The sequence below is a fragment of the Besnoitia besnoiti genome, chromosome V (genome assembly GCF_002563875.1).
Source record: "Besnoitia besnoiti strain Bb-Ger1 chromosome V, whole genome shotgun sequence".
NCBI lineage: Eukaryota > Apicomplexa > Conoidasida > Eucoccidiorida > Sarcocystidae > Besnoitia > Besnoitia besnoiti.
In genome coordinates, this window is record NC_042360.1 from 3,829,829 (window position 1) to 3,848,010 (window position 18,182).

An 18,182-nucleotide genomic window follows, 5' to 3' on the forward strand; every position below is an offset into this window, starting at 1 on the left:
CCTCGGTCCGCTAGAGACAGCACACGTGTCCTCCGAGGATTCTAAAGGTTGAATTGTGTGAAGGTCCCTGTGTGACATGGCTCTGTCGCAAAATCCTGAGATTTCACAGTTACGGCGTTGTTCCCGTGGGTGTCTCTCCTTAAGTAGCTGAGGCCCTATACCGCAACTGTATCAAGATGCGGTTCCAGCTGAGGCATAAGGATCATCACTAAGCCACCAGTATAAAGGAGTGAAGTGAAGATTAACGTGAGACAAGGAATGACGATAAACGATGAGTCCATCGTCGCCTTCTGCGTTCGCCGCGACTCACAGAGTGCAGGCGCTCGCAAGCACAAGACAAGTTGGAAGTGTGTACGCGATTCTTCATTTAACAAAACAGACAAATTCAAAACTTCGATCTCTGCGTCGCTCACTGGTCCCTGCTGCCCGCCCCCCCGTGCCTCGCCACCTCGCGGAACACGGAGGTCTTTATTCTTCAGTTTTGTCATCGCATGAAGCGTGCTCTTCGTCTTCGTTTCGCCTTCGCTCTCTGTTTTTCGCGCCCTTCTTCAGACGTCAGTCTGCACCCGTCGCTGCGCAGGCGCTAGTTCAGGTCTTCTCCGCCGCTGCCTTCTTCTCGCTGGGCGTTTTTCCGCATCCTTTTCCTCGAGCTACCGACAGGCGGATTCGCGGCACCTGCGGCTGGCAGCGCCTTGCGCTGCTGCGGACGCTCCGCCAGCGCGTGGCGCTCGACGTTCGAAACTCCGTCTATAAGCCGAGTCCTGAAGGGAGTCCAAAAGACAGGCGTCAAGCGGCGCAACGCACATAGTGTGCGAAGTGTGTGCGTTCTCCATGTCAAAGCTCCGCGCCTGCGCTTGGAGTTTGCAGAATAAAACGAGGAAATACAAAAACCCGCGACCCCGTGTCCATGCGGCTGAGAGTCGCGTCTGCTGAGTAGGCCCGCCGATTCTTGAGTTGCACATCGAGAGCCGAAGCGCGATCTACTCTCGGACCGCTTGACAGTGAAGGTGAGCATTGCGTCTCCTAGCAAGAGTGGAAGTCCGCGCGGAGCTACCTCCAGGCATGCTGGCGGTTAACTCGGTGCACTGGTCTGGTGTCAGCACGTGCGTGAACTCCCCCCGCAGCGAGAGAAGAAACGGAAAAAGAAACGCCACGCCGCAAGGCGCAAGGCAGGAGAACACAGGTGGAGAGGCCAGCACGCAGAGGCGAAGAGAAAAAGAAGGAAATCAAATGCGCAAGAAAAGAGAAAAGCGAAGAGAGAGAAAAAGGGACAGGCCGGAGACGGCCTCGCTGCTTACCGGAAGAGAACGTCGGCGTGTGAAAACATTCCCTCTTTGAGGGAGACGATGATGAACTGAGAGGTCGGAAACTGCGTCTTGATCATACTTCCTGCACACAAAAACCGCACGTTGCTCTGCTGTTCCATACGCAGACGATCTGCCTGGGAAATTCGCAGGTCTCTCTCGCTATAGCATCCGATTCGCTGTTTTTCTCTCGGCAGCCGCATGTTGCCTCTACTCTCTGCCTCGCTCTCGCTTCCTCAGCCGCTCCTCCCTCGGGCTTCTCTCTTCAGTGCATCGCCTTTGCTTCTCGCGACCTTGCCCTCCTTCGTCGCGATGTCTTTTAAGTTAACCGACTCTATCTTGTGAGTGAACGCCCCTGCGGTCCCTAGTTCGCTTCCTCTCCCTCTTTTCTCCTTTTTATCCCTCGTGCGCAATGCACCCGCAGCCTGTCTCCACCTTCTTCGCCCTCTCGTTGACCGATTTCAACCTCTCTCTCTTTCTCTCTCTCCTCTCTCCTATCCTCTGTGGCGCCCCTTCTCTGACACTCTCTCGCGTCGCCTGTCTCCCTCACTGTTGAAATTTGACATCCGTTTCTTCGCTTTCCTCGCTTGCTTTGCCTTTTTTCGAGACTCACCGATGTTTTGGGTGTGGGAGAGGTCCAGCGCGGCGTCGACTTCGTCAAGGATGTACACGGGCGCGGGTTTCACCTTAAGCAGCGCGAGAATCAGAGACAGCGCCAGCAGCGAGCGCTGTCCGCCGGACAGCTCCGCCAGCGACTCCTTCCACTTCTTGTTGAAGGCGATCTGAACGAAGACGCACAAAAGTCACAAGGTCACACGCCACACGCGTGAAGGCCAAGGCACTCCGCCCACCCACGCAGCGAAGAGAAGAGAAGCGCGGAGGAAACGCGCGACGCCCGAGACCGCTGAGCAAAGGTTTAGGGTCTCTATCCTGCGCAGCGATAAGGCCTGCGGAGGCGCCCAGCAGGCTTGAAGGGCGTCTCGGGCGGAGGCTGGCGGGGTGGTGGACTGCGCGCTCACTCGCATCTCGAGGCCCTCCATGAGGTCGCGCAGATTGACTTGCGCCAGTTTGGCTTGAGCATTCGGCAGCAGCTGCTCAAAGATCGCAGTGAAGTTCTCGTTGACCTGTCGCCAGGTGTTTTCCAGGCTCTGCCGCTTCTTGACATCCAGCTCGGAAATCACCGCCTCGATCTTCGCCTGAGGAAAAACCGCATGCGCGCGCAGCTCATATCTCCTCCAAACGCGTGTTTTGTAGAAAAATCGACTCTTTTACTGTCTCTTTGTGGCCGCGAGAAAGGAGACAATCCACTGCCCTAGCCGCAAACATAAAAATTTTTATGTTTGAAGACATATGAGCATGTGTGTCAAAAAAATTTTCTTGACGTGCTGAAGGGCGAGCGCCTGCGCGTGCCAACGTATAGGCAGGCGCAGGCGAGCATCCTCACAGACACATACGGCAGGCGCCAAACATACACATTCATATTTGTACATACAAATGTATATCTATTTCGAATGGTTTTGTTTTTCTGTTCTGGAGCCTCTGCTTGTGCATACTCGTAGATGCATGCGTATATATAGATAGATGTATGCGCGTATATGTATATGTGGTTGCTTATAGGTGTGTATGGATATGTACCTGTATATATGTATCTTATATGTATATATGTATGTATATATCTAGGTATGTAGCTATGTATATATCTGAATGTATATATGTATGTGTATGTAGGTACAATTGCATGCAGAGCCGCTGGTGCGCAGGATCCCTGGGACGGAAAACGCAACCTGAAACGTACTTTGTCGTGTTCGACTTGGTTTTTTCTCTCGACGAGAGCGAGGAGATCTTTTTCGGTCTTCTCGAGAAGCGTCGCAGCGGAGCTGTTGACGCACTTCTGCAGACGCTGGACTTCGTTCTGAAGCGCCTGGAGCCGCTGCCGCGCCGCTGGAGAGAAAAACGAGACGACGGACACACCGGAATCAAAGAGGCCAGCACGAGAGAGCGGAGAGGAAAAAGTGAAAAAGGAAAAGAAAGAGAAAACAGCCGGCAACACGAAGTGACAAGGTGTGTGCGACAGAGCTAACCGCGGGGTAAGCAGACCGGGCAGTAAGGCAGACACACTGCAGGCACGGTATGAAGAAAACGAAGAGAGAGATGTCGATTTTCAGAGAAAGACGAAGGTGAAGTTAAGGAAAAGGCTCTCACTTTCTGGCCGCAGCTGGCGAAAGTCGTATGCCGAGCCAGGCTGATTGAACTTGCTTTCCTCCGTCTGCAACCATTCGTTTGCGCGTTGAAGTGCTTCCATTTCCTAAAAAAAATGGACAGCCAAGAAACACACGCTGCAAGCTCTAAAAAGCGAAAGGCACACAGGTGCGCCGACGCGCCTCCACACGCGAATCTCTTTGCTCGACTGCGTCCATGTATTATCTTCTTGTGACAAAGAAGATCATGCAAAAACACGGACATTATAGTTTTGTCCGGCACACACGATTTGCAGGATCCTCTACTAGAAGACGTCACGCAGGCGAAGATCTCCAGGGTCGGACTATGCACGAAGAAGACCTCGCTCCCTCCACGCTCTCGAAAGTGCCGAAGTGTACGGGACCCACGCAGCTGCAGATGCAGAGACGCGTACGCCTATCGCATTACGATAATGGCAACATAAACATGAAAAGGCAAAGATGTGGATAAAGGTATAGATATAGCTATAGCTAGATACAGATACAGATATAGACAGAAGAAGATACAGGTGTAAACATAGATATATATAGATACTTAGATATATAGAGAGATACAGATATACTTAAATAGACAGATATAGATATAGGTAAATAGATTTTGAATTGTGTGACTTCCTAGCTGTAGAAATATGGCGACGCAGGTCGGCACAGAGGCGCGAATACAGGCATCGGAGGCTGGCAGACCCCACTGGAGTCTCCAACTCGCAGCAGGACTCACACGCCGAGCAGCACCTATGTTCTTCTCGCGGCTGTCCATGATGTGGAGGTGCTGAAAACCAGAAGGGAAGCGTAGGCGGTAATAAAGCAGGCAGAAAATGAAAAACGAGCAAAGAAAGCAGCGATGTGCCCGTCCTCCGCAGCGAATCAAGCTGCGGCAGGCAGCTCTTCTCTAGACACCGACTCCCCGACTTCCACATCTCCGTCATCAGCCTAGGGTTTAGGGATGTTTTACCACCAATTTGTATTGGTACAAAGAAGTTATCATATCCTTCGCACAACGCGGACATTAAGCACATAAATATTTTTGACTTCCGTCGACGGCGTACCTTCTTCAGAGTCAGCAGATTGTGATCTTTTGTCTTTTGAAGCTTCTTGAGCCTGCCGGTGACTTCGCCGAGCTTCTTGTCAGACTGCGCCGCCTCCGACAGGCACGCCTCGATCTCCTTGCGCACCTCCTCGACCTTGGCTTTCTGAAAAGAAAGCAGAAAGAAGCAGGGGTAAAATCAGTCACCATGGAGTGGAGTTCGAGGAGAGAAAAAGAAGGCTTTTCCGCCAAGCGAATGCCCGGTCAGCGCTGAGGAAGCGAAAGCGGAAAAGCAAGATTGGCAGAGGCTGCTGCAGGCTGGAGAGAGGAGAGAGCGCCAACAAGATAAACCTGGCGCACTCTCAGCCATGGAGGAATCCGACGCGAATAAAGAACGACGGGAAAATATTAAGAACAAGAGGAAAAACTGAGATCGATACGGGGACGAGGGCGTCTCAAAAAAAGCAGAGACTGGCTATAAAATGATTTTTTCATGATATGTTTTCCGAGTCTGTTTCCTTGCCTGTTCCTCGACGAGCTTCGTCTTCTCGTCGATCGCCTGCTGCAGCTGAACGAGGCCTTCGCTGCGCTTCAGAATCTCTTCTTGCACGGACTGCAGGTCCTTCTCCAGTGTCGTCAGCTCTTGGCGGAACGCGCCGATTTCCTAGCACGAGAAACGGCCGTCACAAGTTCGAAAAAATCGGGAAAAATCGAGGAGCACCAACGCACCAAGTTCCGCAAACAGCACAACTAGAAGGCATCGAAACTCCGCGAATACTCGCCTCTCCCGGCAAACACTCCACAGAGAGGAGCACCGAGCCCCTCGGACATCTATGACGCGCAGGCGGCAGCACATATCCAGGCGCATGAACGCACTCGAGATTCTCAACAAAAGGTGTATACAAGCGCACCTATATTCTGCTGCTGCCTGTCTGTCCGGCCGATTCTGAAGAAGCCTGCGCTGCGCCAGCGACGAAGACACGCAGGTTCAAGCCTCTGGTGTGCCCCGTTTCTCACAGGGGCAGACGGAATGTGGATAAACGCTGCACGCGAAAATATTTTGCAAACATGCACGCAGAGTTCCGACGTCTGTGACGGAAGTCTGTCAACGGGGAAGAGAACCGAGTTTTTTGTGAAGCGCATGCAGGCGCTTGGGCTGTCCGCGCATCTCACTTTTTGCATTTTGTTGAACGCAACCTCCAGCGACTTGAGGCGCTGGCGAAGCTCCTTCACCTCCTTCTTGAGCGAGGCTTCCTGAAACAGAGAAAGGGTGAAAACGTCCATCGCAACCGATGGACGCACTGGACTGCGAAACCTTCTTCGGCGTCTCCAAAAGTGCCTCTCCCCCCTCATCTTTGTCGCCTCGCGCCCCTCGACCCCGGGACGCCAAGCGTCACGCGAGGCAACTCGCGCTCCTTCTCTCTCTCTCTCTCTCTCGGCTCTGCGAAGACGCGCTGTGAGCTGCGGCACACTGGCGCACGCGTCGTTTTTCATCTTTTTTTCCTTTTTTTTCTCGCGCGTGCTGCGCGATGTTCTTCCGTCCCCTGCGTCTCACCAGCTTGTCGCGGTTGTGCTCCATCTCGTAGACCTCGGCCTCGAGTTGTCTGACTTCCTCCAGAACTGCCGCCTTCGCCTTCACAACTTCCTCCAGCCGTGTCCTGCACTCCGCGCGGCGCTCCTCGAGCTGCTGCGCGCGCGCGAGTTCGCTGCCTGCACTGCTGGTCGCGAACAATTGCTGGAAAAAAAGAAATACAAGAAAAAGCAAACAGCCGGCGTGCCCCAGTCGGTTCACACGAGAGAAATGCACCACGACTAAACGCGTGAAGCAGGCGCCTCGCTTATGGACGTAACAAACCTCCAGGCAAAGAACTTGGTATTCTGTTCTAATTCCCCGTGATAAATACAGTCAACGAATGGCGGAAGGATGAAACCAACCCACAGTTCAACCCTGTATTATAAATTCCAGTAGACTCATGTCCTTGTCGTTTATATAAATCTATTAATGCTTGTCAAGTTCCTTGTATCTAGTTAGCTCACTGCGTACTTAGGATCAGACCAAAAGAGTGTCTAGACAGCCGACACAAATAAGGGGTGAAACAGACGAATCGACAAAGAAAAACCAACCACAAAACGGAGTTGCGGCGCAGAGCCGACAACCGAGGCGACGAGGGGTGCGGAAATTCTGTAAAATATGAAAAACACGCGTGAGGCCGCAAAGCCGAGACACGGAGCCGGGACGGTTGAAGCGGCGGGTCAGATAGCGCACGAAGCATGGAAGAAAAAAGATCTGAAGAAACAGAAAAACTGACCTCGATATTCTGCAGCTGATTGCGGGCTAGGCGGAGCTCCTTGTTGAGGTGTGCGTTCTTTTGAAAGGCGTCTTCCATCGGGCGCAGGTACACGTCAATTTGCCTGTCGAGGGAAAGCAAGCAAACCACCCAAAATGCGCCGTGCAGAAGGCCGGAAGGGAACTAAAATTTTTTCAATTAAAGGGCTAGATAAAAGTAATGTATTTGAATCAAACTCAATATAACAGTTTTTGTGTAAAATAGCGGAAGTCCGAGAAGGCGGGCGAGCGAGACAGAAAAACACAGAAGACGAAAATCTGTGCCTTGGTGGACAAAAAAATGCGTCAAAGAAAAACGTTCTGGGGAGAAAATCGAGATCCATGTGAGGACAGAGACAGACAGATAGATAGATAGACAGGTAGATAGATAGATACGCAGAGGTGGAGGCGCTGGCAGGCAAGTAGAGGGTAAGCACGCAAGCGTAGGAATAGCGACAGAGCGAGATTGAGTTCGATTTTCCGCGAAATGTCCACTCACCTGGCGCGCTCCTCGAGCTCCTGGGTGATCTGCGAGCACCTCTTGAAGTTCTAAAAATAAACAAAAATCGAACCAAAATCGAAAAAAATTGAACACATTGAGACAGATGACGGAGCGTCAAAACAAGAGAAATCCAGAATTAAGGTCCTCGGGTCCGATCCTGTAGCGGCTTTTTTTCTCTCGATGCACACCTTCCCTCGCCCAATTTCCTGCGTTTCCTCTCCTCTCTGCTGCCCTCCACGTTTCTATTTCTTCTCCCCCTCTTTCGCGGCCTCTCTCGCGGCATCTTTCGGCTCGTCTTCTCCGTGGTCAGCTCTCTCTCATTTCTTCGAGGGTCGTGTTGTTTCTCTCGCGCGCCTCTCACCTTCCACAGCAGAAGCGTTTCCTTCACGTGGCCTGCGCCGCCGCCCGCCATGACGCCTCCAGTCTGAAAAACGTCTCCCTCGACCGTCACGGACGGAAAGGCGAGGCGCTTGTTCGATTGGTACGTGATCTACAAGCAATATACGAGAAAAGCACACACAAAATAAAAAAATGTACAATGTATAATGGATACATAAAATATATGTATATATTACATAAACAATATACATATAATGATGGCCGCGCAAGAGTGAAGCGCAGATGCGCCCAGATAAATACAATCTAATGCAAGGATGTTGGCAACACACCAAAAAAAACGTCAGCACGCACGGACGTCGCAGCGTCGCCGTCTAGCCCGCAAAGACGGACTGGAGGATATAAACAAATATCACGTACGTTAAACTTTGTGGATCCAGAGAGACTGATATGTTGTAGAGGCACGCTATTTTAACGGCGTTTTATGGTGAATAGTATCATAAATAATTTAAAAACAAATCAAGGGGAAAAACGGCCGCATCGGCGCACGCGAGAGCTCCGCCTAAGCACAGAAAGGCATCTGCCAAAGTAGGTCTGTGCGTGAGCGTGTGAGCAGTCTCGAACAAAACTGCGACTCCCTCTTCGCACCACATCTCGCTGGCGCCTCGCTGTGGCGCCGCGAGGCTTTTTGATCTCTCCACGAGGGGCGAAGGCGCGCCGGATAGCAGAAAAAAGTGAGACACTCGCGGAGGCGGATCTGCCCCTTGCTGCGCCTGTCTGTCTCAAAGCGCCACCTTATGCACTGACCTTCTGCGCAATCTCCGCCGTCGCGCAAATCAGACTGCCGCCGAAGGTGTAGAGCGCAATTTTTTCGTGCTTCCGCGGGTTAAAGCTGAGACGAAAAAGAGGAGAAGTAAGGGTTTAGGGTTTCAGGCACCACAGTACAGGCTCGTCGCGTTCTGTTCACGCGCACGCCTCCACGTCGCTACGCACCGAAAAGCCGAAGTCGCCGCGAGTGGGCAAGCAGAAAACGCTCACACGCACGCGCGCGCCGCCGCGCAACCTCTACAAGCACATATATATATATATATATATATATATATATATATAAATATATATCTATATATGTATAGGTAATGTAGGCTTATTGCATCACATAGGCAGACACATATTCATATACATATATACAAAGATATTTACATGTATACGTCAGATCTCCGCGTAAGAGTGAGGTGTAAATATGCGGACCTGAATACAGACTAATGCACGGATGTGCGACGAAGGCGTGAGGCCGAGTGCGTCGCTCCCTAAGTCTCGAGAGAGGCAGCCAGACGCGTCGGGAAGTTGTTTCGAAATCCCCCACGCGTCCACAAGCGAAGCATTTGTGCTTTCTTACTCAACAACATCCAGACACCGCAGGACGCGCGCGTCGTCCGCACCAATGCCCACGAGCCGCCGATTCTGCGCCAACGCCTGAAAAAAGAAGTCGAAAAATTATAAAAATATACGAAAAGCACTGCCTGCTTGAAGGGCGCAGCGGCTGTAAACCAGCATCCAGCAAAAAGAAGCCTCAGAGAGGAGGAGCTCCGTTCCCTCCTGGCGAGGTACGCATGTACGACGTCAAACCGATGCATGCGAAGGATGAAATCGAATTTCCAGACACGCAGAGATACACGAAGCGCGACAGCCGCGCGCCGATGCAGAGCGAGGCAGGCAGAAGTGTGTGCGATGTGGGCACGACGGAAATTTTTGCGATTCGTCCGCGGACAAGGAAGGCCAGCGCGTCTCCCATGCATGCAGAGGCACAGATAACACGCCAGACGCGAATGCAGGAAACAGGAATTATCGGATGCGTCGAGCGTGTCTGAAAGGGAAGAAGAGAGAAGACAAGCGGTCTTCAGAGTCCAGCGATGCATCTCTGAAGGAAGCTCCGCGTTATTACTTGTGCGTCGCAGATCTTGCCCAGTTGGCAGTCCTGGATAGGAAGAAGCGTCACGCGGCGGCGACTGTTCGCGAAGTTATTTTCTTTGAAAATCGCCTTGCCTGCAAAATCGAAGAAAAACGCGCTGGAAAGTGGAAGATGCTGAGAGCGAGCCGCAAATCGAAGGCGCCCCTAAACTGAGACATTCCACCTACATGTTTAGAACAATGACGGTGTAAAAATATATATATATATATATATATATATATATATATATATATATATATATATATGTATACGCGTGTATGCATATGCACTGATGTATATGTTTATATAATTGAATATATATGTATAAACATATGTACGTGTGTATACGTTCTCGGGTCTGAAGCAAATGCTAGAGGCGCACAGCGGCGCAGAGTCGTTGATTTAAGGTCTCGTCGCCCACCACCTGCGTCTGTTTCGCAAGCAACGTTGAAAGCCTTCTGCCTCGCAGGCGAGGCCCTTCTCCTGGAGAGCGGACTGAAAAAAAGTCAGAAATTGCCTGCTTTTTCTGTCCTTACTCGAATCCTTGTCCTCCACGACAATGTACTCCAACTTGCCGCCAACCAGGAGCTGGAAACAAACGAAATCTCAAGAAAATCGAAGTGCGGGCTCTCCAAACTCATTCCCTGGCTTGCGGCAAGAGCAGCGAAGCACCGCGCAAAAACATGAAATTTGTTTGCTCACAGAGAGTCCATCATTAACTCAGCAGGTACTCGAACAAGCATGAATGCATAAACATATATATATATATATATATAAATATAAAAATATAAAAATATACAAATATATAAATATATAGATATAGATATACATATATATACGTAGTTATATATATATATATATATGCATAGGTAGCTACACGGTTTATCATCATGGCTTTGCAAATCCATGCATGTAGGGGCCTCGGCAGGTCTGCCTATTCATCCATCTAGAAAAGTCTCTTTGCAAGGGGCGGCAACGAGAGAGACGCCAAAGAGAAGGAAACGCGCAGGCTGGGGAACAGAGATTGTTTCGACGGGTAACTCGATAGACACACAGGCGCAGAGGGAGAGGGGAGCTGCGTAAGTGCAGAACCCGAGGCACGCAAGCGAGGGCAGCCCTCCCCGGAGGCAAGTTCACAGGTTTGGTTTTTTCAAGATCCCATGTTAGGAGTCGCTTTCAACGGTTCACACGCGAATGGCTCCCGCGAAGGAGACCGCGAGAGTGCAGGGCGACGGAGGCACACCTGGAGAGCTGTCGCGAAGTCGAGATACTCGTTCTTCAACTCAATCAACTCAAAGATCTGACCGTGCAGCTTCTCGGCGGGCATGCCTCGTGGCAGCCGCACATGGATCTTGGACCTAAACGCAAAAAAAAGAGAAAACTCCAAGACCATGAACAATCGCGGGCCGACGGAGCGGACGAAAAGCCACCGCTGGAGAAAAAAATGAAAAGAAACTGGCGAATATGTTTCAGAGCCCCGCGAACTGTGCGTGCGTCTGCGACCCACCACGAGTTCAGCTGCTGAAGAGACTCTTGCGCTTCTTGATTCGCGGAATCGACTTCCTGGAAACAAAAGGCAATTCATACACATCGTGTAGAGAGAGGGGGATGTTCGCGGAATGGCGAGCCCCCACAGTAAAGCAGATGTCTCTCTAGCTTTCCTGTCCATGCCTTCGATGCGCAGACCAAACGGAATCGCTCTATCGTGTGTGGCCTTATCGCTCTATGCCGCGATGAACCAGCGAGGCCTGAGCACTCCGACGCGCCCCGCCATGGCGGCTCTCTTCTTGTCTTTTGAGCGGCTCCTTTTGTTCTCTGTGCAATCTTTCCAGGCTGCTCCAACCGAGGCCTTGCGTCTGTCTGACAACGCGTTCGTCCTCGACACAGGACTTGCAAAACAACCGGGATTGTTGTTTTTCTGATGGAGGCGTCTTCGCTCCGCCGCAGCTCGCGTCTCCCCCTCGTCTCTGGGCTCCTCGCGCGTCTGCAGCGCCTGGAGCCTCTGCGGCCTCTCGGCGCTGGCCTCGCCTTCGGATTTTTGTTTGAGGCCCTTACTCTGCGGCAAATCTTCATTTCCTCGCGAAGCTTCATCAGCTTATCCTCCTCAACAGGCTCCTGCGCCAACTGCGCCTCGAGCGCGGTCACGCGCGCGGCAGCTTCGTCTCTCTGTCGAGACATCTGCGCCGCCGCCTACAGAAAAAACACGAAAATCACAAAAAAAAACGAGTGCGGAGAGGCGGCCACGAAAGAAAAGCGGTACAATACGGAACGCGGCGGGCGGAAAAAGACAGTACGCAGGGCAGGTTTGCTAGTCAAAGTAAGAGACAAAGAACAGCCACATGGTCCGAGAGAGAATTCTGAATCTTCTCTTGAGCCCGAGCAGCGTTTCTCAACCTCTGTGAACCCCCCCCCCCGCCCCCCCCCCCGGTGGCTGCGCTGTGTCGGGCAGAACTGTAAGCGGATGCATGCACTCTGAACGGGGATACACCAGCATTTAGAAGGCTTCACGCACTGTAAATATATCTCTACAGTGCGCAGGCGGAGACGAAAATACCTCGCAGGTGCGAAGACTGACACACACAACCTCATTTATACATAACCATATAAATATAAATATAGACATATATATATAAGTATACCTATGTGCACACAAATTCGTGTGTAACTATGTGGAGGGGCGTGTATATGCACTCTCGCGTCAGCTCGCCATCCTGAGTGCGACGGCAGTTTCGGAATTTGTACCTTCCCACTGCGGTCCATGTTTGCGCGGAGTTGCTTGAGTTCGTCGGCGACGTGGCTGAGTTCGGTTTTCAGGTCGTCTTCCTCAGCCTCGAGCTTCGCGGCGTTGGTTTTCGCGTGCTTCAGCTTCTCTCGCAGCGACGCGCCGCCGCCGGCCTCCGCGCCGCCAGTCGAGAGGCCCTCGAGCTTCTTCTCGGCGGTCTCGAGTCTCTCCTTCAAGGTCTTTATCTCCGCTTCTTGCGCCTCGACCTGGGTCGTCTCCGCTTGTCGCGACGCGCGCTTCTCCGCGAGTTTCTTCGCCAGTTTTTTCTCCTCGCGGCGGAGATCCTCCAGCGCGTCTGAGGAGAGCTTCAGGTCCCTCCGCGCGCTCTTCTCGTCAGACTGCCGCTTAGCCAAAACCTGGAAAGCCCGCGACCGAGGCAGAGAGAGAAGGCTCGCTCGCGGAAAGACACGCAGCGCAGACGTGGCGGCGCGAGGAGAGGGCATGGAAGAAGACGAGAAAACACACCACTATAAAGGCGGGCGAATGCTCAGAGAGAGCAAGAGAAAAGGACAAACGAGGAACATGGAAGAGCAAGTACAAGTAGCACAGCAGGACAGACAGCCGAAAGACGCAGAGGCGCGCGTCGACTGAAGCTAAAGAGTGAAAGGGTATTCGACACGCAGAGGGCCCTAGCCCTGAGCAGGTGGAGGCAATCAATTTTCGCGGCCTTCCGCGCGTGCGTACCTTCTCTATCTCTTCTTTCTTCTGGCGAACGCTCTGCAAGGGGCCGTCCATGAGCTGCCGCTGAAGGCGAACACAGAAAAAGCTCAAGCGCGCGACGTGTGCGACTAACATAATCAGTCCTCTCGCCTCCAAGCTCTCAGTGCTGGGTGGCTCCATTCACTCTCCACGGCGAGGCCTACGGCCTGCCGCGGAGACTCGGCGAAGCCTCTTCAGTATCGAAAGACAGAAGTCGAGTTGAAATCGAGACGGCACATTTCGGAAGAAGGTACGTAAAGTTCCCAAAAGCGCGAGAGCCAGATCAGATCTCAGGTCGGTCTCAAAAAAGAAAGAAGCTCGTTCGCTCTCTTGATGTATCCGGCGAGGCCCCGCTCCCCGCCGCGGCTGCACTGCAGTCCTTCCGTTCCGAGGTAGAGACGTTCTCTAAACTGCATGTAGAGGAAGCCTTTTTTATTTTTTCAGGACTTGCCTCCGCCTCGAGTGTCTCAAGTTGCTTCTGGGCCGTAGCGGCGTCTCGGTCGCAGTCAGCGATCTGTCAAGAAGAGCGAAGAAAAAAACTCGAAATCTTAAAGCGAGAGGAGGCAGACCGCAAGGCGCCTGCACGTCCCGCGACAAAGGAACTGAGTGACGCGGAAGACGAATGTAGACGAAGCAAACGGTCGCGAACAGCAAAGCAAGAAAAATCAGAGAAGGACAGAGCAAGGCAGGCGCGGAGGCATGCAGCAAAGGAAAAGGCAGAGAGAAGAGACGCCACGCTCGCCGATGGAAAAGCCAGCAGAGAAAACAGCGAGTGCAAAAAAGAAAGAGGAAAGAAAAGAAGGTGCCTCACCTGCGCTTCGATCTCTGCCTTCTTCTGAGTCAGTTCGTCTGCAAGCGAGAGACAGAGAGACGTGGGAGTCGGCGGCATTTTCAGGAGGCGCAGGGAACAGGCGCCTCCTCACGTCGCAGCTGTGAGCGATGAGGCACGCAGAAGAAGACAAGCTGCAACACGCTGGAGTTGTTATTGAATCCGACAGACAGACGGAGAAGCGCAACGTACCGAAATCGGAGGTGCCTTGCTGCAGCATTTGCTTGGCGCTGGAAAAAAGAGAAAAATCACAAAAAAATTGGAAAAGGCAAGACAGCCACTTGAGTGCAGAAGCAGCAAGCACTCAAATTCATCTGTTGGCGGTCTCGCATAAATCCACTTCTTTGAGTGCACAGAGTCTTCAAAAAGCGAAAGTGCCTCCTCTGCGACAGCGGCCATGGCGTCGCCGCGACTCACCAGTAGAAGCGGTACGCGATATCGAATCGCTGGAAGCGCTGCATGTCCTCTTTGAGAGAGACAAAATTGAAATATTCTTGCCTGCAGAGAACCAAAGAGAGAAAGCGCGTCGCAGAGAAGTCACGCAGAAAACCCCTTCGAGCAGAGGCTCCAGCCCGCCCAGGATCGCAAGCTGCGTGCCCTCAGAGTGTCACGCGCCGCTCCTTCCTCTCTCTCTCCCTGCACCTCTGCTTTAGTCTGCAACAGCTTTTTTGCCGCTTTTTTCAGCTCGACGCCGTCGACGCACTCCCCCCCCCCCCCCCCCGCCCTCTTGAAAAAGGAATTCACGCGGACCGCGAGTCTGGGCGCGCGAGCTCCAGTGACTCGGCGCATGCTCAGCGGCCCCGCGCGGCAGTAGCAAGGAGGGAGAAGAGAAGCCTCACTTTTCTTTCCGCAGGCGCTCGATTGTCGGTTCAATCTCCTCGCGAAGAACGACCGAGATCTCCTGAAGCTGCGGGGGAAAAGCAAAGACGCATGCGCCGGTCAGGCTGGCCTCAGCGCGCGAGTGGAGCGACGCAAAGGGCCATGGAAAAGCGAAGTGAGATTACGGATGAAGAGACAGCTGCACACGAAGATGGCCATGTGCGAGGGTGTCAAAAACTGCGCGATGAGGTCAGCGATGGACGGGACTGCATACGTGTTTGCCGTCGCGCGTGCGAGCCAGTCGACGCGCTACGCGGAGGGAGGCACCAAGAGACATGCAGAAAGACCGGCGAAACAGACAGACAGTGCCCGCGCAGAAAAACCGACAAAAAGACGCGAATGGCCGCCCGCCGCGGAGATGTCGGTGTGCTCAGGGCCGCGTCTCACCTTTTGTTCCTTTTTTTGCATGAGCTTGACGGCGTTGCCTCGTTTGAGCTCGTACATGCGCGTTCCCGAGACTTCTTCGATGAGGCCGAGGACTTCTTTGGGCTTCATGTTGATGACTTTGGTGATTTTGCCCTGTTGAATCATAAAGTGCGGACTGTTGATGTTCATCTGGCAGCAGTGAAAAAAGTCGCGCACTTCCTTCAGCTGTGCGTTCCGGCTGTTCAACAGATACCGGTCGCGGCCTCCTGCACACGACAGAGAGATAAAGTAGCAGAATGTCTTGCAGGCGTACGGCTAGCCATAGATATACCCAACCTCCAGTAGAAAAGGGTTCTGTTGAGTCGACTCCAGTGAACACCTCAGATGAATGCACACGACACGAGACGCCTCCCCGAGCTGAACTGCCCTCTTATCCCCCCTGCGGCTGTGCCAGGGCACGGCGGTGATGATCTGCTCTTGGCCCCCCCCCCCCCCCCCTCGGCATCCGCCTCTCCTGCGGGTCACGCCCCACCGATGACGATTTGCCGCGTGATGGTGATTTCGGGCATCTCTCTGTAGGGAAAGGGGAGAGGGTTGTTCTGCTGCAAAGGGTCGTTGCGGAACTTGAGCGTGACGGTCGCCTTCGTGACCCCCGCCTGGCCTTGCTTGTAGACGAGGTCATCGAGCTTCGTCGCGCGCACCTAACACCCGAAAACGTAAGAAAAACAAGAGGAAACAATGTGAGAGCTCCTTGTCCGACGTGCCGCCTGCGGCTGCCACGGCGAACGCGCCTTCTCTCGAGTTCTCGGCGTCAGTCCTCAGCAGCCAACGCGGCAATTTTTTTTGAGATACTCCGAGCAGATTGGGCGCACGCAGTGTCGCATCCACAGCGCGTCGTCGCAGGCTGCGAAAGATTCATGGCGCAAGGATATCCACACGTGGAATCTGACCGCCTGCGGGCCTTGCATGGTGAACGGCCTCGCTGTGATAGAGGCACACGCGTGTTGCCGCTTCAGTGCAGCCTCCTCTTTCAAACCGAGGCAAAGAGAGGAGACACTCTAGACCTCTCAAAGAGAGCTTTTCGCTGTCTCTTGCTCTCTGCGACAAGAAGCGCAGGGTCGTGAGCGCCGCAGCGCACGACGCAAAGCGGAACGGAACGTGAGAAGGACAACGTTCAAAAAGATCGAAACCGGCACTCCAACACCTGGTCTACACTCCGCACGAGAAGTAGGGTAACACGAAAATCGAGCTCCTCTCGCCCCGCGCCGGCATTCGCCTCTCTCGCAAACGCCAGGGTTTGCGGAAAAGAAGTCCACACACACGCACACGAAAGTCTGGAATACGTGGACATGGTTCAGAAGCATGACTCGCTCCGCGCGTGTCAGTCGAGACCCTCCCCTGCTCGCGACTTTCTGTGTTTTTTGGCCGCTCGAGCGCGTCCTTCTTCCGCGTCTCAGGCGCGTTCAGCTCGCGCTCGCCGACCTCGGCGGCGCGCAGCATGGAGCTAGCGCGCTTGGAGAAGGCCGGAGGCGCGAGCGCCTTCGAGGCGTGGCTTCTCTGTCTCGTTCGCGAGAGGTCTGCGTACCAGCGCGTGGTTGGAGATGCCGAGGACGAAGCAGATGGAGTCTAAGATGTTAGACTTGCCCGTCCCGTTGAGGCCCGTGACCGCGTTGAACTGCGGATGCAGAGGCCCGACGTAGACGCGGTTTGAGTAGGACTTGAAGCCCTCGAGGACAATCGCTTCGATGTACATCTTGACGCCGGGGGGAAGGGAGAGACGCCGGCGGAGAGTCAGCGAAAAAAGAGGGAGCAGGAGCCGACGCGAGTGGCTGGAGGAGGGAATCAAGCCGCCGAGAGACGAGGAAGGGCGGGGAATACCAAAATGAAAGCTGAGAAAAAGGACGGCCAGCAGAGGAGGAAGACTTCCTTTTCCATCGAAGAGCTAAGGCAGCAGGGAAGAAGAGAGAAAGAGCAGACACGGGAGACACGCCGGATGCTTAAGGAGAGAGAGTGCGCGGACTCCAAGCCAGCCTGTGGCCTGCGTCATCTTGAGCGAGAAGAGAGCGAAAGAGCGAAGGAGCTTCTTTAGAGTGGGGCAGAGAGGGAGGCGCAGGCACTCCCGTCTCGCTCACGGTCTCGCCGCGAGCGCCATCCAGGACACACTGCAGCGAAGAGGGAAACGCGGTGCTGTGTTGAAGCCGCCAGAAGGGCGGGAGTAGAAGGAGTACGCAGCGAGCAGAAACAAAGGACTGACGAAGGAGAATCACCGGGGACGAGGCGGAAAATCCGTTAAACGCGGCTTCAGAACAAGGAATGCGGCTGCTGAAAGCGCGCGCGACGCGAAGCTCTGCGGCGAGGCAGGAAAATGCGCGAGACGCTAATAAACGAAGATGCGAGAGAGAAGGCCCCTGTTTTCGCGACAAAAAGAGAAAAAGGAAACGAGTGAGTCTTGGGGGGCCCTGTGTGTCGGAAGGAAACCTGGAGATCTGGCCTTCTCGTTTAAGAAGAGCATGCAAAGAAAGGGAGGTGGAGTGTCTCGCAGTGAACGCAGCGCGTGTCTCGAAAGCGCAAAGTCAGCTGACCGCCGCGGAAGCGCGCGAAAAAAAAAGGAAGGAAAAGCGCTCGATCCAACACGCGAGAAAGAAACTTGGCCCTTAAGGAATCAAAAGAAACGCGAACGAAGACAAGAGTGAAGAAGAAGCCTCAGAATTCATGGCAGAGTTGTCGTGAAACTCGGGGCGGGCGGCATGCACACCGGCAAGACGTCCGCACACGTCCGCCTACAAAGTTATTCCGCCGTCACGAGATGAATGGGATCCGGTATTATATCACTGCAGACGCGCGGCATTTGGTAATTTTGTGTCAAAGTCGAGAGATCGGGAAAATTCAGCGTCAGCCGCCGGGTGGAGGCGACGTTCGCATTCCTGCAGCGTTTCGCAGACACGAGGAC

General features: G+C 53.4%; 1 protein-coding gene across 1 annotated transcript; it reads right to left on the minus strand.

Annotated features, from left to right (window-relative positions):
• Positions 1-583: 583 nt before the first annotated feature.
• BESB_063490 (RecF/RecN/SMC N terminal domain-containing protein) lies at positions 584-16,985 on the minus strand (the record flags this gene model as incomplete). The annotated part of the gene is made up of 31 exons (XM_029364763.1): positions 584-761; positions 1,299-1,389; positions 1,918-2,086; positions 2,324-2,500; positions 3,100-3,245; positions 3,507-3,609; positions 4,260-4,310; positions 4,588-4,731; positions 5,089-5,229; positions 5,739-5,819; positions 6,121-6,300; positions 6,875-6,977; positions 7,391-7,440; positions 7,755-7,883; positions 8,537-8,621; positions 9,126-9,202; positions 9,672-9,772; positions 10,214-10,265; positions 10,921-11,035; positions 11,185-11,240; positions 11,733-11,867; positions 12,420-12,815; positions 13,144-13,203; positions 13,610-13,672; positions 13,970-14,007; positions 14,180-14,217; positions 14,405-14,485; positions 14,827-14,894; positions 15,254-15,498; positions 15,765-15,933; positions 16,818-16,985. The coding sequence occupies 31 exons, from the start codon at positions 16,983-16,985 to the stop codon at positions 584-586; spliced, it is 3,690 nt and encodes a 1,229-aa protein (XP_029219471.1).
• Positions 16,986-18,182: the final 1,197 nt, after the last annotated feature.